General features: G+C 49.4%; 7 protein-coding genes across 7 annotated transcripts in view; 3 read left to right on the top strand and 4 right to left on the bottom strand.

Annotated features, from left to right (window-relative positions):
* Positions 1-2666, top strand: part of CNB02560 (cleavage stimulation factor, 77kDa subunit, putative) — a 3793-nt gene extending 1127 nt beyond the window's left edge. Inside the window, exons 3-10 of the mRNA XM_569179.2 lie at positions 1-246; positions 294-802; positions 851-1223; positions 1285-1363; positions 1419-1556; positions 1611-2282; positions 2345-2479; positions 2536-2666. The exon at positions 1-246 is cut by the window's left edge and continues 60 nt beyond it. Of these exons, the coding sequence (XP_569179.1) occupies positions 1-246; positions 294-802; positions 851-1223; positions 1285-1363; positions 1419-1556; positions 1611-2282; positions 2345-2479; positions 2536-2582 (2199 nt within the window). The 3' untranslated portion in view covers positions 2583-2666. The remainder of the gene's footprint in view (positions 247-293; positions 803-850; positions 1224-1284; positions 1364-1418; positions 1557-1610; positions 2283-2344; positions 2480-2535) is intronic.
* Positions 2639-5815, bottom strand: CNB02550 (hypothetical protein). The gene is made up of 10 exons (XM_024656520.1): positions 5506-5815; positions 5157-5458; positions 4925-5107; positions 4749-4871; positions 4542-4692; positions 4115-4490; positions 3923-4069; positions 3577-3872; positions 3290-3531; positions 2639-3238 (listed from the first exon to the last, which is right to left on the bottom strand). The coding sequence occupies exons 1-10, from the start codon at positions 5743-5745 to the stop codon at positions 2701-2703; spliced, it is 2598 nt and encodes an 865-aa protein (XP_024512271.1). The 5' UTR covers positions 5746-5815; the 3' UTR covers positions 2639-2700.
* Positions 5816-6972: 1157 nt separating this feature from the next.
* Positions 6973-8279, bottom strand: CNB02545 (hypothetical protein). The gene is made up of 3 exons (XM_024658531.1): positions 7919-8279; positions 7741-7859; positions 6973-7609 (listed from the first exon to the last, which is right to left on the bottom strand). Exons 2-3 carry the CDS (start codon positions 7799-7801, stop codon positions 7152-7154), a joined length of 519 nt encoding a protein of 172 aa, XP_024514214.1. The 5' UTR covers positions 7802-7859; positions 7919-8279; the 3' UTR covers positions 6973-7151.
* A 190-nt stretch (positions 8280-8469) lies between these two features.
* Positions 8470-10192, top strand: CNB02540 (cytochrome-b5 reductase, putative). Its single transcript, XM_569177.2, has 2 exons — positions 8470-9079; positions 9144-10192. Exons 1-2 carry the CDS (start codon positions 8812-8814, stop codon positions 9791-9793), a joined length of 918 nt encoding a protein of 305 aa, XP_569177.1. The 5' UTR covers positions 8470-8811; the 3' UTR covers positions 9794-10192.
* A 14-nt stretch (positions 10193-10206) lies between these two features.
* Positions 10207-15953, bottom strand: CNB02530 (hypothetical protein). The gene is made up of 11 exons (XM_569176.2): positions 15325-15953; positions 14335-14931; positions 13918-14274; positions 12648-13865; positions 12370-12595; positions 12177-12317; positions 11775-12119; positions 11612-11629; positions 10850-11479; positions 10609-10795; positions 10207-10545 (listed from the first exon to the last, which is right to left on the bottom strand). The coding sequence occupies exons 1-11, from the start codon at positions 15564-15566 to the stop codon at positions 10445-10447; spliced, it is 4062 nt and encodes a 1353-aa protein (XP_569176.1). The 5' UTR covers positions 15567-15953; the 3' UTR covers positions 10207-10444.
* A 250-nt stretch (positions 15954-16203) lies between these two features.
* Positions 16204-17648, top strand: CNB02525 (hypothetical protein). The gene is made up of 4 exons (XM_024658521.1): positions 16204-16343; positions 16395-16623; positions 16686-16868; positions 16923-17648. Exons 1-4 carry the CDS (start codon positions 16231-16233, stop codon positions 17463-17465), a joined length of 1068 nt encoding a protein of 355 aa, XP_024514213.1. The 5' UTR covers positions 16204-16230; the 3' UTR covers positions 17466-17648.
* On the bottom strand, positions 17488-19104 carry CNB02520 (conserved hypothetical protein). Its single transcript, XM_569175.2, has 3 exons — positions 18487-19104; positions 17959-18423; positions 17488-17909 (listed from the first exon to the last, which is right to left on the bottom strand). Exons 1-3 carry the CDS (start codon positions 18924-18926, stop codon positions 17531-17533), a joined length of 1284 nt encoding a protein of 427 aa, XP_569175.1. The 5' UTR covers positions 18927-19104; the 3' UTR covers positions 17488-17530.
* Between the last annotated feature and the right edge of the window lie 104 nt (positions 19105-19208).

The raw sequence follows: 19208 nt of genomic DNA, 5'->3' as shown, positions 1-19208 counted from the left end.
GAGGCTATCTTTGCCAGTACACTCAAGGGAAGCGCTGGGATAACAACTGCGGCCGACGTTAGTATCTGGGCCGCGTATCTCCATTACATCCGGCGACAAAACCCTCTTACTGAGGGTTCAGCCAATGCTGCTGATGTCAGATCAACGATCACTGAGGCTTATGAGTTTGCGCTTCGAGAGTGTGGATTTGACCGAGAGAGCGGAGATATCTGGGATGAGTACATCAAGTTTGTTGCGAGTGGTCCTGTATGTCGATTCTGATGGACTACCTTTTTTTGACTGACTTTTTGTAGGCTACCAATCAATGGGACACGCAAGCCAAAAATGATAACCTTCGAAAGATCTATCAGCGAGCTGTTTGTATTCCCCTCAACAACATTGAGGCTCTATGGAAGTCTTACGACAATTTTGAATCTTCCCTCAATAAGCTTACCGCCAAGAAATATCTCGCTGAAAAGTCTCCTGCTTATATGACAGCTCGTACCGCCCTTCGCGAGCTTCGTGCGCTTTCGGACCCGATCCCCAAACCTATCCTGCCTCCGTATCCCACTTTCACAGAACAGGACAGGCAGGTTGTTGGTGCTTGGAAAGCATGTCTGAGATGGGAAGAAGGGAATCCACTGGTTATTGAGAATCACGAGCTGTTGCAATCCAGGATTGGGTATGCATTGAGAAAGTGTTTGGGTGAAATGAGACATTTTCCAGAGCTCTGGCACTATGCCGCTAGCTATTACTCCAAGTTGGGTAAACAGGACGAGGCTGCAGAGATTCTCGAAGCCGGTGTGAATGCTTGTCCTAAAAGGTAAGCTTATTCCTCTTCATCCCCAGACCTAGAACTAATCAACCTCAGCTTCCTCCTCACGTTTGCTTACGCTGAGCTTCAAGAAGAGCGCAAAGCTTTCCCGACTTGTCATTCACTCTATACTACCCTCATCTCTAAACTGAATCCCGAAGTCGATGAGCTCCGCCAGAACGTTGCTCGTGAAATTGACATTGCTCGCGGTCCCCCTATTCCTGGCTCTGAAAAGGCTGCAGTAGCTGCTGCCGTTGGCGACAGCATTGACGCTGACGGTAATGATATAAGCGATATCCAGAGGCTCGTGGAGGAACGGGAACAGAGAGGGGCGCTTGTGGCGCAAAGGAGAGGGAAGGACATCGAAGAACTGATGGTTGGCATAAGTGTCGTATGGATAATGTACATGAGGTTTGCTCGCAGGGCAGAGGTCGGTTAAGCTTAATTCCTTGAGGCACATTCGCAAGAAGTAGGCTGATAAATAGAAACAGGGTATCAAGGCCGCTAGAGGAGTATTTGGGAAGGCTCGGAAGTCGCCTCATCTTACGTGGCAAGTATTTGAAGCATCAGGTGAGCAATACGGTATAGTTGTCTTCGCAACATAATGAGACTAACGGCCGTAAAGCTTTAATGGAATACCACACCAACAAGGACGCCGCTGTTGCTATTAGAATTTTCGAATTGGGTCTGAAGCAGTTCTCCGAGGATGTTGACTATGTGATCAAATACCTTCAATTCCTTTTGTCGATTAACGACGATAACAGTGCGTTTCATCTCACATGCTTAATTCCTGCAAATATTGATTCTCTGCATTTAGACGCTCGAGCTCTCTTTGAACGTTCGGTTGTCAGGATTATGGGCGACAAGGCTCGACCTCTATGGGATGCTTGGGCTCGTTATGAATACACCTACGGTGACCTGTCTGCGGTACACAAACTTGAAGCTCGCATGTCTGAAGTCTTCCCCGAGGATGCTCCTCTCAAGCGTTTCGCACAAAGATGGTCATACAACGGAATCGATCAAATTGCTATTCGGGATCTTGGCTTCAACCGTGCTCGAATGGGCGTTGCTGCGCCTCCTGCATTTGCCATCGCTCCTGTTCTCCCGCCGGTTCATGCTTCTATTCCCGCCCCTATTGCCGTCCCTACCCCAGTGCAGCCTCCTCAAGAATCATACAAACGTCCTGCTCCCGAAGATATCCCCCCACGACGGCCTTCCTCTGCAGAATTCTCTCGTTCTCCCAAGCGTCATCGTGCGCAGTCTCCCCCTCGCCGTTATCCTGAGCGTGATGACCGTCCTCCTCCAGGCCGATATCGTGACTCACTCCCGCCTGTCAAGGCCCCATCAAGCATTCCACCACCTCCTCTCGCAGGACCAGCGTATGCAACACCTTCCAGTGGAGCGTACGGGGGCGACAAAGACAGGAGTGGTCTAGAAAAGCCTCTGGCGTGGTTCATGGCACAACTGCCCAATGCTCGTTCATTTGATGGTGAGTTATAGCGTGACGCAGCGTTGAATGTATAGGTGCTCATTGCTAATGACCCCAATCAGGCCCTGTTTTCCGTCCTGACGATATAATGAAGCTTTTCGGTGGACTTTCTCTGCCAGGTGCAGGTATGCCCCCTGCACCTCCTATCAGCAGAGGTCCTCCCCCGCCACCCATGCAAAGTAGAGGATATTATGAACGTAAGTTTCGCCGTTGTCACAGCCTCTCAGCATCAGATACTAATCATTGTGCACAGCTGAAAGGGACAGAAGATATGGGGGACATGGAAGCGGAAGGTACTGATTGAGGAGGTAATTGTTCAATGTTCATCATGTTGGAGTGAAAAATGTGGCAAGATAGACAAAGTTGAATGCATCAACACAAGACATGTTGAAATTATATCTATTACACATTAAAAGTGTTAACGCCAGCATTCCATCCTTCTTCTCAAAATCCTTTGCATCTCTTCTTTTCCTATTTCCACCCCCAGCCTTTCCTCAAACTCGACCAAATTGGAACTGTCTGTCCAGGCGACGGCCATCGCTTGAGAAAATGTTGGTTCTTGGTCGTTCTCCGATTGCGGCAAAGGTGCTGTTGGCAAAGACAGAAGTTTGCTAACATGAACGAGTTTGTTCCATGGGGCATCGTAAGGGATCGCCCATACATCCTTGTTCCATCGGTTACTTCTGAAAACTTGAGCAGTGACTTCCTTCCATTCGTTAATCTCTTCCCGGAAGTCTTGTCCACCTTTTTCGCTGAACTTTGACCATCCAGAGTACACCCCGCGTTGCAAAATGTGCCTAGAAAGTTCGTCTACGATACGTCTGTATAGACGAGCGGCGGTGAGAGAAGGAAGAAGTGATAGAAGGGTAGAGATGTGTGATGTGTATGTTGTGAGAGCAGAGACGAAATGAGCTGAGGGGTTGATGGGTTCTGCTGATGGAGGGTTATCCCATCGCCTGTTACCTGTCAACTTTCTTTCCCTGGATATGAATACAAGAACAACAAACCTCGTTAAATGCTGCTTCAATTCATTTTCCACCTCTACTGTTACAAGCTTAACAATCATATCCTCTGCTCTTCTAGATAACTGCTCATATTGTCCAATCAACACGTCAAATATTGATGCAGTCTGGTATGACGTGTCAGCCGCCGTGGGTGCTTTGATGGATTGCGGGACGAGGGGGTCTGATTGAATTTTCCATTTGAGGGCTGTAGAGTTGTGCAGGTCATTGGATAGCTCCACAAAGAACTACCAGGTGTTATTATCATACATTTTCGAGGTAGAGTAACTTACTATCCCATCTGCCCACTTGCGCATTGCTTCTCCAACCCAGTCTGAGCTTAACAACGCCTTCACCAGCCTTTCAACACCAATCTTCCCGCTAGTCAGAGCCCTCTGATCAAAGTTGATCCCCGATCTTGTGTTTCCGGATAGGGCTCCTGGGACCGCTCTGACGAAAGCAGATGAGAGAGTCTCAAAAGCATCTAGCGAGCCTGAAATGCGGGTTTGATATGTTGCAAGGATGGGGAACTGGACGGTAAGGAGAAAAGGAAGCTTGTACTCCAATTCAGGAAGTGGGGCATAACGATCTGTTCTCAATTAGCGCGTGTCGCCCCTGACGATGCTGAATATCACCTACCAATTATTTGCTCTACGAGTCCTTTCACCTGACGAGAGCTAATAGTTGGACGCATGTTAGATAGACCCTCGTCTTCTTCAGGCAACTCTTCACTGATGACCCAGGCATCGTTAGCAGAGATTATATCCTGCAAGCGGGCATTTGCAACTACTCCGGGTTAGTATGCTGTTTTCCCCAAAAAGGATAACTTACACTTCTTCTCCCCTGTTAACCATCGTTCAAACCAATCATCTTCCCTAAGGACAACGCCGACGAGACCTTCCCAAGCTGGTGCATCTCTGCCCTCATACAAGCTCGTAGCTTTTAAATCAAACCCTCCGCCCCTAACAGCTTCATCAAACACAACAGTCTGATATACAGTATGCGCTAACAGGGCCGGGTGATCCAAAAGGTGAGGTATACGAGCCCGTAAAAGAGAAAGGAGGATAGGGAGGAGGAGAAGGGTAAACTCGGACTTGACAGATACTGAAGTGTAGCCGGCCTGAGACGTGAGTGTTTGAATGTAAGTGGCAAGGAACGTCTGGTGGATGTACGTCTGGTCAAGGATATTGGCAAAAGCCCATTCTGGCTGTATCTCAGTGAGCGTTTTATTGAGAAAGGAATAATGTGGCGGAATTACCTTGTCAATCCTATTGGTACCTTTGGTTCCCATGAAATGATATCTAAATCTCAGTTCAATCGGGTGCACCAAGGCCTGTACGGGATACAAACCCGTTCCAAGCGACCATTGTGGGTGCCTGGAAGCGCCAGTTTCTTCAAGAGATTCTTTTCTGTGCCGCATATCAGTATCTACGTAAGGTATTACTTTATAAGAAAAGCAACACACTCCGCTTGCAGATACAAAAGATCTTGAAACGCTCGTTCAAACAAACGTCTTGCTTCCAAAGGAACATTCTCATAAACAACCTGTTTCGGCCAACCTAATGCTTCGCTTGCGATTAACAGGTTCCTATTCATTGCTTGTTTAGCAATCGGAGCGCTCAAGCAGAAGCTATCACTTACTCAGACATGATATCCTTCAACCCTTGCCACGTCTGCTCTTTAATATCCATCACCACATGCAAAAGGCCCATCTCTTTCGGCAAAGATTTGGTCATCCCTTCCACTAGGGCATGGAGACGCCTGTAGTGGGGTAAGGCTACCAGGGGTGATGGCTTGTGATTTTGAGGGTTCAAAGTGGAGTCACTGGCAGATGAGTTAGCTCGGATCTTTGGCAAGTAAAGATCTGCCCTACCTCAACGCGACGGCTTCTTCCAACATGTTCGTCCACGCGAGACCAGCTTGGAGGTTTCCTAGGTCATTCTGCAACCCTTCGAGTTCATTTAAGATCGTTCTCTGCTTGTTTCTAATCTTTGCTTCGGCATCCAGAGTTCCTTGTCCCTCTACCGACCCTGAAATGTCACCAATAAGCTCTGAGAGCTTGTCGGCCAGGTTGTATCTTTGTAGAGATAATTCTTGGGCGGATTGAAGAAGTTGCTGTAGAGAGTCCTGAGTATTTGAAAGGAGAGATGGAAGCGCCTTGCTTGTCTCTTGAAGCTAATGGCCGATATGAGTACGAGTTGTCTTCAAATTCCGATACATACCTCCTTTGCAGCCTTGGTGTCTTTTCCCTCCCAGTGAGATATTTCATCATCGAGGCCTTCCCTTCTCTTCTTCCGTAATCCACTACTAGGCTGAGTTTGGTCTCGATATGTAGGCTTTATAAGAGCGGCTACATCAGAGAAATGTGCGTCGACATGAGCTCGGATCTGAGATGCCAATGCGTTGGGAGGCGGCGGCTGTGTGAGAGTGCGGATTTGGGATGGAATCGACGAGAAGGCCATTATTTCCAGGCCTTAATATATGATTCCAGAAGCTAACTTGGAGGCAAAGGGTGAGTGCTGGTGGATTAAAAGTACTTGTCTTGTATGCATGTAGCTACGTACGTTTATCGGTCTCTTGCGGTGACTGCCTCGGGCGCAAGTCATGACGTGGAGAGTTCTTGGGCATCAAGACATTTCCACGTCACGTCTCAAAAAAGAAGGGGAGGCGGTGATCACCGCATGCGGGGATGATAATAATAATTAATGGTGTAATTAAAGACCATCTGCTGCTGGTGGAAGCTTGCAGAGACGCGTCGGTGGAGGTCGGTGTTTGCAAACATTACGATAGCAGAATGAGCGTTACGCGTAATGCAGTGTCGTTCGTCCTTCGTTAGCCGCAAGCCGAGCACCATTCTTCTACGCCCCCGCCAAACACCAGTAACGAAGGAGAACCCGTAATCTTCCAATTCAACTGCACAATGATGGACATCATCCAACTGCTAATGCAAAATGCAAGTACAAGTACATCGAAAGTGCGCCACATTCCCATCGGTCAATAACTTCTCTTCGGTCATCATAATTTCAGGACGACGCCCAGTCGTCGACGCGAGGTTGAGATCGATAGAGTCGAGCGAGAAGATTATATGACGATTGATGATGGCATGGACCCAACCCCTACAATGCAGAGCTAGCCCTACACAGCTTATAATCTGTAGCGGCAGGCTTGGAGCTTTGCAAGCATGGAACGATAGAACCGCATGCGGCGAGCAGAAGACAGCAGCAGGGAGGGCTTTAGGACGTAGAATCTAGGTATTGGGTACTCGTTGCGACTCCAACATCATCATGGTTAGTATCTGACAAGATTCAACACACCTGTCGCCCTTCAACCCCCCATTGTAACATTGTAAAATGCAGAAGTATCTCGAACAATAAATAGCATGCGTAGTACGCGTCCGGTAGCACGGTTGTCGATAAATTGATTAATGAAGCACATGATCGTTGGCATCTGTTTGTTTTTTGCTCTGCGGCAGCAGTACTCGTAGTGGTCGTTTCGGCCATGACCATCACCACACACCATCGATAAATCCTTCAACGTCATCCTCATGTTTGCGTTTGTGACCAAGCTTTCTTCGGCACATCACTCTTCTTTAAACATCGCGAATAGAAAATAAGACCCTAAATGAGAAGCCGGCAGGTAATTAAGCAATAATGGATAAATGAACTCGTCCACTGTTCAAACGACGCACAGTCACTGTTTCTGCATAGATCAAAGCCAGTATAGGAAGCCTAAGCAACAGGCCGAACTTCATTAACAAATATACTAGAGTCTCGAGTAGACTGCGATACTACTTCTGCACTGAAATATCCCAGACGAGCCGCTTTCCAGCCAACAAGGGTAGTAATACTCAACATCGGCGAAGAGGATCTCAAGCGAGTGCAGCGACGAGCGCAACGATACCTCCGGCGAGTGGAAGGCAGCTTCTCACTGCGTTCAACTGGATCCATTTGCTTGTCAAAGCCCTAGCCTCGAGATCATCCACCTTTTCGCCTGGCTTCGCATTGCTCGCCTGGATTAAGGCATTGTTGGTCTTCGTCATTGCAAGTATTGTATATGGCACGATGCCCAAGGTCAGGACCGCTGCTGTCGAATACCAAATAGTGGCGTTCCGAGGGAAAAACTTATGGAAAGCACTTCCCGAGCGAGCTGACCACGCCAGATACGCAAAGGCAGACGCGATTACGGCGGCCACGGGTGGATTCTGTGCCTTCCCAGCCTCGAAATTCTGGCGCCATTGCTTTGCAAGCGTAAGGGCTGAAACGCCGTCTTCCAGTGCGGAACGCTGGAGTGCAGGGATAGAGATCAGTGACAGAGTCGCAATGTTGCCTAAGCGGGTGGAAGTCAGACAGGAAGGCGCGGAACACGGTAAAAGAAGTCTGCCAAGGACATGGATCCTTTCAAAGAATCTTATCGAGGTGCAAGATCGAGCGAGAACACGAGGAGACGAGTGTGCCTACCTGAGAGCCACATCGCACCTGACACCCCAACGATTTGCGCCACTCTGAGAGACGAAAACATCCCAGTGATATAGAGTCCAAAGTGCGGAAGCTTTGTGGGCGTTGACTTTAGAGCGGTTCTGGAAGAGTTGTGACAATTAGCACACAGTTGCCGGAAGGGGTGAAAGGGTAGGCTTACAGTTCACTCGATATTGTAGCGTTTGCAGAGTGTCGCAAAATACAGATCGTAAACAGCGCGGACGGACAACATTATTATTGTGTCATTTATACCATTGGTTAACGGGACTAGAGCTTGCGAGCTTGGCGGGCGGGCGTCATGATCACGGATGCCGATGGAAGAGAGGGAGCGCAGGGAGGACAGGTTTTGGACGGAACGTTGTCACGTGGTTGTGTGATTTCCCACTTCCCCCATGTTTGACATCATTGGCGCGAACCTACGTATGCAGTCCAGTCGATTTTGTGACATTTGCGCGCTTTATGAGAGTTGACAAATTGACGTTCGCAGATCTTCCCAGAAGCTGTCCTGTCTGACGGTCTGGGTACTTTCGATTTCACGTTTTGGTCTCGCCCAAAATTAGCATGAACTTTTGGACCAAAATTGACAAAATTGAAAGCGAAGCGAATAAGTCATGACATCATGAGGTTTGACAGCTTGGAACTTCTCGGCCCGCGCCAACCTAATAGTATGTGACGAGGTGAAATTGAAAGTACCTAAAGTACTGTCTTATCGCAAAGCCAAGCTGAGATCTAGTTCAAAAGCTTGACACCTTAGCGTAGTGCAAATGGTTAGACCCGGCATGCCCATGGCGCGATCCCTTCATTCAGACGTGCCAAACGTAATGTCTCAATCGATTTCCGCGGTATTGTTTACAGGCAGAACCGGCGAAATGTGCATCTTCACGGGTACCCTCAAAGTCTCTCGCAGCCCGAGAAACAAAAGCACGAACCCTGCTACAACAGCTTTCGACTTAGCCATCTACAAAGCTGACCGAACCTTTTGAGTCGGCATCGATCTCAGTCATTCTGACGACTGACACCTGAATCCCCGATCCTCAGACCACTGCATCGAACATGGCTTCCGTCTTCGCCCGGAGACCAGTCCTCATCACTGCTACGGCTGTCGCTGTAGCAGGTACAGCCTTCTACTTCTCTCTTCCAGCACCAACACGTCTCGATTCCGCGTATAATGAGGTCTCTAGGGCCCTCTCCTTCCCTCGAAATATGGTCTTCTCCCGCGACCTGAAGGTCAGAACCGTCGAGCGAGTCAATCATGACACCAAGAAGATTACCTTAGAGCTGCCTGGTGGCGACAGTCAAATCAGCGGCGTGCCAGCCTCAGGTACGCCTAACCCAGTCCTCGGGCAACGCTCCCAAAATGGACTACTAACTGACTTCCGTCACAGCCGCAATTCTAACCCAGCACACTTCCGCCACCTCCTGGTTCCCTATCCTCCGGCCTTATACCCCAATCTCTTCGCCTGAAACACCCGGCATCCTGCAGCTTCTCGTAAAATGCTACCCATCTGGCCGCGCCTCGACTCGCATGCACTCCCTCCAACCTGGCGACGTTCTCACCGTCCGCGGCCCTCTTCCAGGGTACACCTACACGCCCAGCCTTACGCAGCCGCGCTCTGTCCTTCTCGTAGCGGGTGGCGCGGGCATTACGCCCATCTACTCCTTAGCCCGTGAGATTCTGACGGCTCATGCGGGCGACCAGACGCAAGTACAGCTGTTGTGGGGCGTGAACGGGATGAATGACATCGTGCTTAAGGATGAACTAGAGGAGTTGGAACGGAGGTATCCGGAGAGGTTCAAGGTGACTTACGCCATCTCGGGAATCGGAAAGATGGGCGAAGGGGAGAAATATAGGAAGGGGCATGTGAGTCGAGAGATGTTGGAAGAGGCGATAAAGCGGTGTGAGGGACGGTTAGGTGACGCGAGAGGGATGAAGGTGTTCCTGTGTGGGCCGCCCAAGATGGAGGAGGCGCTTGACGGGAAGAAGGGGGTTCTTCGAGAGCTGGGGTTAGGGAGGAAGGAGATATATAAGTTCTAAATGGATCGTGAGACATTTTTAGTGCCGTGACAAAGCATGCCTTGCAAGATATTACCATTGTTTTCTTTTCTACGGAGCAGGTATTATATGGGAAGAGGCAGAGGGCTGGAAGATATGGATGACGCCGCTGCGATGGTACCTGACGATGGTCGATGCAGAGCTGTTTTCATTTTTCACAAGTATGGCAGCTAGGGAGGCCGGACCAGCCTTAAAATATATCTGACCAAGGAAGCGCGTAGACTGATCAGACTCGAAGCAAGCTCTCACAGTCACAGTGGACGCGAACAACTAGAGACTGGGCGAAACGAGATGGCGGACGCACATCAGCGAAGGTTATTATAGATAGAGCTCCAGCTATTCTTGACCACGCAAGACGTACTGGTACGCCCCAAAGTGAAAAGACTTTTATCCATATCAACTTTTTAAAGGTGTGCTTTATATGAATTGCCATGCCAAATTGTCTTTGATTGAACACTCTAACCTTCATAAACAAGGCAGTAGCAATTATAGCAACGATCATCGATACGTATTCATTGTGGTGAAAGAGATTCAAAGACATACCACCGCCTGCTAAGCATATCGTCTGATATAATCAATGACTTTAACAAAGCTTCAGTTGCAACGCAGACGGCCTTGACAAAGTATGGGCAGCTAGGAAGCGACCGTACCCGATACCCGGCTTCTTCTTATAGTATCCCTTCCACTTTCAGGTTCAGTGACCTCCTCAATGGGTGGTACTGACGCTGCATATGCTGGTCTTCAGAATCAGTTGTCTCTTCTCATCCGAAGTTGTCTCAAAATGAAGAAACGCTCACTGGATGCCTTCTTCATAGTCGATCGACTTGGCGGAAGTGGATACGATCTCGGATCTACTTCCTTCCCATTCACACTGTTACCGTTGCCTTTGTTACTTCTTCCGGTATTGGACGCTATCGGTCGACGACGAAGTTGACGGGAAGATGTCCATTGCGGGAAGGCCGGATGCTCACTACCTCCCTCGGTCTACATCATTCGTCAGTCCAAGCGCTCCAAGACTATTGGGAACGGAGAACGTACAACCACCGTGGTTTTGGCGTCATACACGGTCTCTCCTTTAGTAGGCAGCGGTATTTCTCTGGCAAAGTCAATTGTTCGCACTTCATTCGTTAATGTATCAACTGAAATCTGAGTATCGTCCGGGGTTCTGCTATACGCGGTCGGTGCTACGCTTTTCGAAGCAGGAAGAGGAACCTCATATGGTTGGCGAGACTGATACGTATGATTTGGGGGACAAGGTACAATTGGAGGCGGATGGAGCCGTGAAAGTGTGTGTGAGTGACTGTTTTGGGCTCGCGTATGAGCGGTTGAGGCGTCGCTGCCGAAACTTGGGGGTTGAACCTCGCATGGTTCGCGGCTTTGAGAATCAGAGCGATGATGGAAGAAAGGTATGCGATGAGAATGAGATTTGGGGCGTGACGAAAGTACAGACGGGGACGGCAGAATATCAACAGCGTTGCTATGGCTTTTCTGGCCGGGCGGGGTATCGAGGCTAATGGGTACCCTACCTGTATGCATACCATCTCCATCCCCAGTTGCCGCTGCGAAAGAGTTTGTAGGCTGGAACGCTGTAGGGGAGATTAGGGACTGAGGTGAGGCTTGAGATGGAATTACAGCGATAGTAGGGTTATTGGATCGTGTTCTCGAAGACTATCCGTCGGTAGAAGACATACGATTATAAATGTTATGAGTCAGGTATAATAACATATAAGGCATTTTGTAAGCTTGGAATCTTGATCTTGGTAATTAATGCTGAAGGACATCTCGGAACCTTGCACGTACAGGAGGTTGAACGGTAATCTTTGAGTTTCATGAATTTTCAAGTGACGATGAAATCAATGATAATCAGATGGTTAATAAATCGAAGGTAGGGTAACAAGTTGGTTAAAAGGTGGCAAAGCTCGAAATAAGCTCATGTATACCAACTCCTCCTCTTTCCACCTACAGTTGGAGCCTTCATCCTACCCATGTCCATTCCTGCTATCCCATCGCTCCCCTGGCCGTTCCTTCTTACTCCACTCAAACCTAGTGCACTGTGCCTCCCTCCTTGCACATCCTCAACCTCATTACTCACAGCTTCTGTGGCCAATTGCGGGGGAATGAATAGGTTGTGTGATTTAAGGGGATGGTACAGGGATTCAGGCTCTGGAAGCCGGTCATTTGCCCTAGCTGCTGGGCCCGTCTGACGAGCATTATATAAGGCAGCGATGGAGTGAGGTTGAGGGTGGCCAACCCCATGATGGGATTCCGAGCGGGTCCGAGAGTGCCCAAGAGGTTTTGGCATTACGGGCTAGAGAGGGCCAATTAGCTAATTTCATCCCTTGGACATGTCATAATCATGACCTACTTGGATCCGATGCCTTATATTAGGCATGGAGGGTGCAGGTCTGGGAGGACCGGATGGGCTCCTGCCACCTTGAGAAGGCATAGGCCTAAACATTTGTGGCGGCATACCTGATTCGCCATGTTGCTCCATGGGTGGCCGTACCTTTTGTTCTCAGCGCATGTTGTCACAACCCCTCCTCAGCGCATCAACTCACCTGTCCAGCATGCATGTCGATAAATCTCTCTCTTTCACCCATTTCCTCGTTATCTCTCAGCTCTGGCTCAATATCCATATCTTTCCGCAAAGCACCAGCAACTTTGCTACGGGCAGCCGAAAGCGCAGCGGGACCACGATTACGTCTAGCGGGAGTGCTCCATTCGGATGCACGCCCGTCACGGTATTCAGAGTTGGGAGATCGGAAATTGGAAAGTTCAAGAGGACTTTTGGGCAGTTAGTTCCTATTTCGGCAAACTTGGAAGAAAATATACTCACACGGCATGATCAATATGGGTCGATTCGACAGTTCCAAATCCATGGTGCCCATTTTTCCCTTCATTTTTCCCTGGAAGGGGAAAAATGGGATACCTGTCTCCGTCCGGAATTTGACTCATGGGCCTCTGATGATGATGGTCATAGTTGTGCAGACCTTCTGAAAGACTCATCCTTCTAGGTAGGCGGTTGTTGCTAGCGATAGGATCTTTGTGGGGTGCACGGACTGTATGAGAGCGGCTAACGCCAGGGGTATCTAATGTGAGAGGAGGGAGGGGCTTGTCGTCAAATTGCGATCTGGTACCCGTGAGAGGCTGCCGGCCAGGTTCAAGCCCAGCCGTGGCAGCAGTAGGAACTTGAGAGGTATGCACAGTCTTACTCCTTGCCCCAGCCATCATCTTCTTTAATCCTGGATCATGGTCAACTCGTTCCAGGTAGCTGTCTGCTGTATGAGGGTTTAGCGCGGGGTCCGGCAGTGGAGCATTGACATGTGAGGAGGCCGTTTGCGTATTTGGAATGTTATGGTGAAGTCGCTTTCCCTGTGAGAGGGCTGAGGCAGGTTGACGTGGTTGAGAGTGTTGTTGAGTACCTGGTGTGCGATACATTTGCTGTGGCATCTGTTGCTGCACTTGGCTGCTGTGCCCCAAGAGTTGAGACTGTGCAATAGGCATCATCCCTGGGACCATCGCAGGCTGCTGCTGCTGATGTATTTGTGAAGGCGTTGATGCCTTACCCATGTACTGAGCAGTGGTTCCATCATGTTGCGCAAACTGCTGCTGAGGATGTATGTTTTGATGAGCTTGCGGCTGACCCTGGTTCCCCGAGGCCTGTGAGAATGCCCCCGGATTGCTTGCAAGCCATTCTAACAGCTGGGCGATGCTTTGCATGGGAAGTTGTGCCGGAGTTATGGGCTGTTGTTGTTGTTGTTGTTGTTGTTGCTGAGGATGTTGACGAGAAGGGTGAGCCTGAACATTCTGAGTTTGGGGCTGGAATAAGTTGGTCGTCGGCGATTGCAGCTGGGGTGATTGCAGGTAGAGTGGACCGGTCATGGGCGTTTGATGAAGCACAGCCCCCGGAACAGCCGGGATCGGATCAACACCCGGAATGGGGGGAGAACCGCCCATCCATCGCTCGGCCTCTTGCCAAGCCTCCGCTCGACCTTCTTCTTTGCCTTGGGCTCTTGCCTCGCGCACCCGCAGAGCCTCGTGGTATTTCCACAATCTGCGTTTTATTAGCACCCGAAAGCGTGTACGTATAATTTCACATGACTTACTTATCTCTGGCCTCCTCAAAACATCTCTGAATCCTCCTTTTTTCCTCATCTGTTTTCTTACCTTCCTCCCTAGCCCTGCGTAAAGCTCTCACTGCACTAGCCCATTCATTTTGGTAGTTTTTTACCTCGTCTTCTCTCAGTCCTGCCACTTGCTCGGTCTGAGTGCGAGCGACCTGCTCCGCAATGAGCCTCGCTTGAAGCTCACGAAGCTGCTTTTCTGCTGCTTCTAATCGCGCAGTTGTCGCAGCAAGATTGTGAGCTTCAGAGATTTGACGACGAAGCGAAGACATGGCTTCTTGGTCACGGCGAGCTTCAGCATCAAGAAGACGGTCGCGCATATCATACATATTTCGACCACTAAACAAGTAACAATCAGTTATAGTGGCATAAAAGAGTATGGCATAGCGGATTACTCACATATCACCTCTTGTCCATACACTAGTAGGTCCCATAGTCATCTCTTCCTCGAATCTCCTGCTTGTCTTGGGTGTGCCCTGAGTAATGTTATCTTCAGACCAGAAAGACTCGCCATCTTGCTCATGTACCTCGTTGTACATTTTGCCAGGAGTAATGTCGCCTTCCCCTGGGTCGACATTAGTGCCACCTCTGCGGCCGGATCTGACTCTAGATGGCGCACGAGCTGGTCGGTACATGCTGACAGAGTCGTTGGGTGCGAGCTCGGTTACGGATGGGTAGGCCCAACGATAGGGTTGATTGGGATCTGGTTCGTTGGGATCAAGCAACGGAGTAGATATATATCCAGTATGGGTGGTCAGTGGTGGATTGGTAATGGACGTTAGCTTGGTAGCGGGCGTTTGCTTGGTGAGCTGAGGCTGAGGAAGTTGATTTGCTCGATTAGGCGATCGTTCGTACCTGCTTGGTGAGTATGGCTCTGACCGACCGTTGGCCTTGAGAGGATGAGATTGGTTGGCAATATCGAGGCTTCCAAGAGATTCTGATTGTTCGTCAAAGTTGGGACCAAGGCCCTGGAGGCGCTCGTTCAGGGCGTTTAGGCTAGATACAGTCAATACAACGAATCCAAACGCTGGAAAGAATTGAAAATGAGGACGCAAAAGGAAAAAAGCGATGAGGAAGTGAAGTGATTATAATGAGGACCGGTTGATCCTCACCACACAAAAAGACTCTGCAAAGGCACCTTGGCGTATTGTCTCTCTGACAACAGCATCATCCAGATCATCGGCCAAAGAGAGGCCGCTTTCCCCGTACAGTGCAGGCGCATCTACGGTGAGATAAGTCATTCCCATATCGATGGCGAGCGGAGCACAAGACGGGGCGAAAATTATTTCGCGTGAGAGCTTTGAGATGGTTCAAGTCAAACGGCGAATCTTTCGTCGCACCAGGAAAAACGCAACAAAAAAACAACCATGTAAAGAGGCATCAACTCACTCCAGCGGCCCAGAGTATGCCATGTTTCCTCCTTCTGACAAGCTCTTTCCGAACCCCCGCATGAGTGGCATTTGATATATGAATTCGCTGGTGGGGTCAGAGTTGTCGATGCGCGGAGGCCTGGAGGTTGCAAACGGGTGCGTGCGTGGGGAGAAATCCAAACCGTGTTGATGAATGGGAGGATGGGGATATCTATGGGTGTTTGTACCGTCGTGGGCCATGGTGGACGGATGGGATTCCATTATTCTGCAGAAAGGAGTGGAAAGGAAGGACGGTAGACAACGGGAGAACGGGAGAGCAAGAAGGACTGTACGCTGCGAACGTGAGTTGGCTGTGGCGAGAGCCCATCTGTTAGCTGCAAGAGGCGGCAAAATGTGTCCGGGCGGACAGGGAAATTCATGGGGCTATCTGGGGAGAGACCCAGGGGATGCGCGTAGAAGAGGGCAATGTCGCAGGGTGACGCGTCGCAGGGACATGGCGGATGACGGTGGAGGGCAGGCTCCTTTGGGTGTATAGCGGGGAACAGGCAGCAGAAAACCAGGCCGGATATGGAAGTAAAACGCGAAGGGGAAAGGAGGGGAAAGGACCGAGCTTCACCATCAGGCCCATTCATCAGCCTTCTCCATTTCAGAACTCCGATCCGAAGGGCTCGTTCGGACATTCCGCGCGGTATGAATATCTCCTCTTAATAAAAATTGTTGGATTTGTGATTTCCATATATGGAATTTCAAGGAGGTGCCTGTCCAATCTGAAAACGATCGATCATTACATAATAATGCTCCCCCTGCCCCACTTCTCCTCGATCAGCCCCGTCTACGTATGACGGATGATCGACGGCGTTGGATAGACCATTTCATTTTTCATCGATCATCGTCTTCCGCTACATACTCTACAGCTACGCGCACTATGCCTGCCAAAAATAAGCAACCATCCCAGCCTAAATTAGAGAAGAAGGTGAATGCCAAATGGAGTTTAAGCGAAACCCGACTTATGCTCGAACATTTGGCCGAGTTACAACGGTAAGAATGGCGTTGTTTTACAGTACTCCAGCGCTAACCGTCTCATTCCAGCCAAGCCCCAATCCCCATCAAGCCTTGGACATCCCGTCATTGGGATGAGGTGGCTGCGCTATTCTCGGATCCATTGAAGACTAGCTATGCGTGTTGTAATAAATACGCATACCTTCACAATGACTACTACGCGCCAATGTTGAAACTCTCTAAGAAGTCTGGGTGGGGCATGAATGAAGACTTAGGCTGCATTGAGGCCACGGACGAGTTGTGGCAGGAGGTCATTGAGGCAAGTTTGTTTTCCGTCGTTTATTACATTGCTTTGGATATTAACGCTCTTGTCACGTACAGGAAACCCCGAGTAACAAGAGGTTTTACAACAACCCCTGGCCATTGTTTGCCATCTTCGGGAAAACATGTACAGATACCACTGCCACTGGGAGGCCCGTCTTTATCCCTGGAGACGGGCTTGTGAACGAGGAAGAAAGCGGAAATGATGGTGACGAAGAAGACGGGGGAGGACACCATGACAGTGTAGGTTATCATCATTTTAGAGTCTATTTCCAGCATTGCTTACTACCGGTCCAGGTCCTTCTTGCTGGTGATACGGCAGGGGTTTCTGAGGCATCCATACCTTCGTCAGGGCAAAATCGCTTCCGAACGGGTTTCGCGTCTCAGGAGCCCGGACCTTCTCGTCTCACGACTACATTACCTTCCACGGGTTCGAAGAAACGCAAAGCGACTTCTTCCCCGGCGGCCGACACCCAAATTACACAGCAGAAATCTGCTGCGACGGCCAGGGCAGGCCGTCGCGATAGGGCTAAGGAAACTCATGAGGTTGAACTTGCTCAGTCGGACCTCGACAGAGCCAACCTTATAAAAGTCCTGGACACCTTAGTCACAAAAGGACTCCCTGCCAATAATGTAGTGTCAGCTGTCTTCGAGGAGAAGAAGGCCTGTCGGCAGTATTTGGTAGGCGCGGAATTTTTGAGTGAGGAGGAGAAAGTAGAAGTGTTGGAAATGTGCATGGAGAGCCAAACGCACAGGCAGACGGTGCTTTTGGCGAAAGAGAATCCGGAGGACGAAATGTGTCGTCAGTTGGTAAGTCGTTTGCTCACGAAAAATAAATGAAATATCATAAACTATGAATTTCCTCGGAACTGTTTTCTTCTATGTCCACAACTTATCTTTCTATTTCACCGGCGGATCCTTCCTTGACCACGTGAATGGGCTTCAAATATTGATCTGGAAATTTCCGCTCGGCGAGCTTCTCCGCGAGATTTTGATGTCTCGCCAACCACCCTCAATTCCTCATCTCCTTCTACTTCCTCCTCCATGTCTCCCCCTTCATCCGCTTCACCCACGTCTCGCTCGGGCACCCGGTCTTTTATAGAAATGCACATATTGTGCAGGACGCAGCAGGCCAGAATGATCTGTGACTGCATACCGCCTTTGAATTTCTCCAGACCCCCACTCAAGACACCCCAGCGCTGTTTTGTGATTCCGAAGATTCTCTCGACGCTATTACGGAGTTGGGCGTGTGCGAGATTGAATACTTCTTTCTCAGATTGGGGACTATAGTAATCATTATCAGCAAAGCTACCGTAGCATAGCAGTTACTCACGCGCCGCGGCTTGGATGGAAGTCCGCCAGGTGATACCGGGTGCCACGATACGGCGTCAGCAGCTGATCGCATATAGGAAATCCAGCATCGGCCAGGAAGTAGCGATTAGAAGGAAGCTGGGGGAAGTTGTATCTATGAACAGCCTGATTGAAGGTAAAGGAGTCGTTTGCACTTCCCTCCCAACCAGCAATGATGTACGTGAACTTCAAGTCGAAGTCACATGCAGCAAGCACATTAATCGATACAACGCCCTTTCTGTTGCGGTAGGCGGGCTGCATCCTCGGCGAAACTTTGACAGCAATGTGCGTTCCATCAATCGATCCGACAGCACCATGAAAATGTCGGTATCGATTCAGGGGATCATCGGCTACTTTGGCATTTGGCGGCTCCCGACCAGTGGGATACTTCACCCAGCGGTCATAAATGACTTTCGAAGTGAGAGCATTTACTACATCGTGGATACAGCTACATTGCATTTATAATCAATCTTGAACATGGAATATGGATCTTGAATTGATCATAGCTCACAAGGAAATAAACTCATTGCTTTTTTTGAACTCTTCGCCTATCCAGTTAACTGATGTTTTCTTCCGCAAATAAGCTAAAGCAATAGCAAGGTGCTCTGCTGCCGTAGCATCATGCGAAGCAAGCTGTATCCCATGTTCTTCAAACTCGCGCAATAGAAGCATAAAGACCTCTAAGCCGACCCCGAGGTGATGTCGCATGGATCGACCCCTGTGCTCTAGGTATTCCTGCACTTTAAGAGAACTAGTAAGGACGGAGTTTGACCTATCAGGGAAGCGCTCTTTAGGTAGGGTACGAAATTTGCCGTGGTAAGTCGTATAGATGGCCAACACGATTACCAAGATGATGAGGAACTCTTGCTCGTTGCATGCGTTGACGTCGTCTTCCTCGAATTCGACAGGATCGTTCTCGGCAAAATCATCGATGAGCTGTCGATCTGACATTGTTGGAGGTAGGCAATAAGGTAAGGAAGTAGTAGCTTTAATAATTGAGACGTTTATATATGGTAGAATGGACTTGAATGGACTGTGAAGCGAGAGACGTGCAGACGCGATGTGGAAGGTGGAGGCAAAAAGTAGAGGAGCACGTCGTATGGAAGTTTACAGCTGCTCTGGAGGTGTCGTAAAGTTTCAGATGAGAAATTTCCTTGTTGGGCAAGTTTGAACTTTCCATATGTGAAACAAGAATTGTCCGAACGACAAGGAACATTTCTTCGGAAACATACG

Source organism: Cryptococcus neoformans (assembly GCF_000091045.1).
Source record: "Cryptococcus neoformans var. neoformans JEC21 chromosome 2 sequence".
NCBI lineage: Eukaryota > Fungi > Basidiomycota > Tremellomycetes > Tremellales > Cryptococcaceae > Cryptococcus > Cryptococcus deneoformans.
This window is presented reverse-complemented; position numbering and strand designations above follow the sequence as displayed.

What these genes read in the sequence shown, in the direction of transcription:
- CNB02545 (XM_024658531.1), bottom strand. Translation starts at nt 7,801, where the DNA reads ATGTTTTCGTCTCTCAGAGTGGCGCAAATCGTTGGGGTGTCAGGTGCG. An exon ending in AGGTGCGATGTGGCTCTCAG is followed by an intron (nt 7,610 to 7,740) that starts GTAGGCACACTC and finishes CCACCCGCTTAG; the next exon opens with GCAACATTGCGACTCTGTCA.
- CNB02530 (XM_569176.2), bottom strand. Translation starts at nt 15,566, where the DNA reads ATGGAATCCCATCCGTCCACCATGGCCCACGACGGTACAAACACCCAT. An exon ending in GCATACTCTGGGCCGCTGGA is followed by an intron (nt 14,932 to 15,324) that starts GTGAGTTGATGC and finishes GACTGTATCTAG; the next exon opens with CCTAAACGCCCTGAACGAGC. An exon ending in GACTATGAAGAAGGCATCCA is followed by an intron (nt 10,546 to 10,608) that starts GTGAGCGTTTCT and finishes TCTGAAGACCAG; the next exon opens with CATATGCAGCGTCAGTACCA.
- CNB02550 (XM_024656520.1), bottom strand. Translation starts at nt 5,745, where the DNA reads ATGGCCTTCTCGTCGATTCCATCCCAAATCCGCACTCTCACACAGCCG. An exon ending in TTGAAGGATATCATGTCTGA is followed by an intron (nt 4,872 to 4,924) that starts GTAAGTGATAGC and finishes AGCAATGAATAG; the next exon opens with GAACCTGTTAATCGCAAGCG. An exon ending in GTACCAATAGGATTGACAAG is followed by an intron (nt 4,491 to 4,541) that starts GTAATTCCGCCA and finishes ACTGAGATACAG; the next exon opens with CCAGAATGGGCTTTTGCCAA.
- CNB02520 (XM_569175.2), bottom strand. Translation starts at nt 18,926, where the DNA reads ATGTCAGATCGACAGCTCATCGATGATTTTGCCGAGAACGATCCTGTC. An exon ending in AGCAATGAGTTTATTTCCTT is followed by an intron (nt 18,424 to 18,486) that starts GTGAGCTATGAT and finishes AATGCAATGTAG; the next exon opens with CTGTATCCACGATGTAGTAA. An exon ending in TTCCATCCAAGCCGCGGCGC is followed by an intron (nt 17,910 to 17,958) that starts GTGAGTAACTGC and finishes TGATTACTATAG; the next exon opens with TCCCCAATCTGAGAAAGAAG.
- CNB02540 (XM_569177.2), top strand. Translation starts at nt 8,812, where the DNA reads ATGGCTTCCGTCTTCGCCCGGAGACCAGTCCTCATCACTGCTACGGCT. An exon ending in CAGCGGCGTGCCAGCCTCAG is followed by an intron (nt 9,080 to 9,143) that starts GTACGCCTAACC and finishes CTTCCGTCACAG; the next exon opens with CCGCAATTCTAACCCAGCAC.
- CNB02525 (XM_024658521.1), top strand. Translation starts at nt 16,231, where the DNA reads ATGCCTGCCAAAAATAAGCAACCATCCCAGCCTAAATTAGAGAAGAAG. An exon ending in CATTTGGCCGAGTTACAACG is followed by an intron (nt 16,344 to 16,394) that starts GTAAGAATGGCG and finishes GTCTCATTCCAG; the next exon opens with CCAAGCCCCAATCCCCATCA. An exon ending in GGGGAGGACACCATGACAGT is followed by an intron (nt 16,869 to 16,922) that starts GTAGGTTATCAT and finishes CTACCGGTCCAG; the next exon opens with GTCCTTCTTGCTGGTGATAC.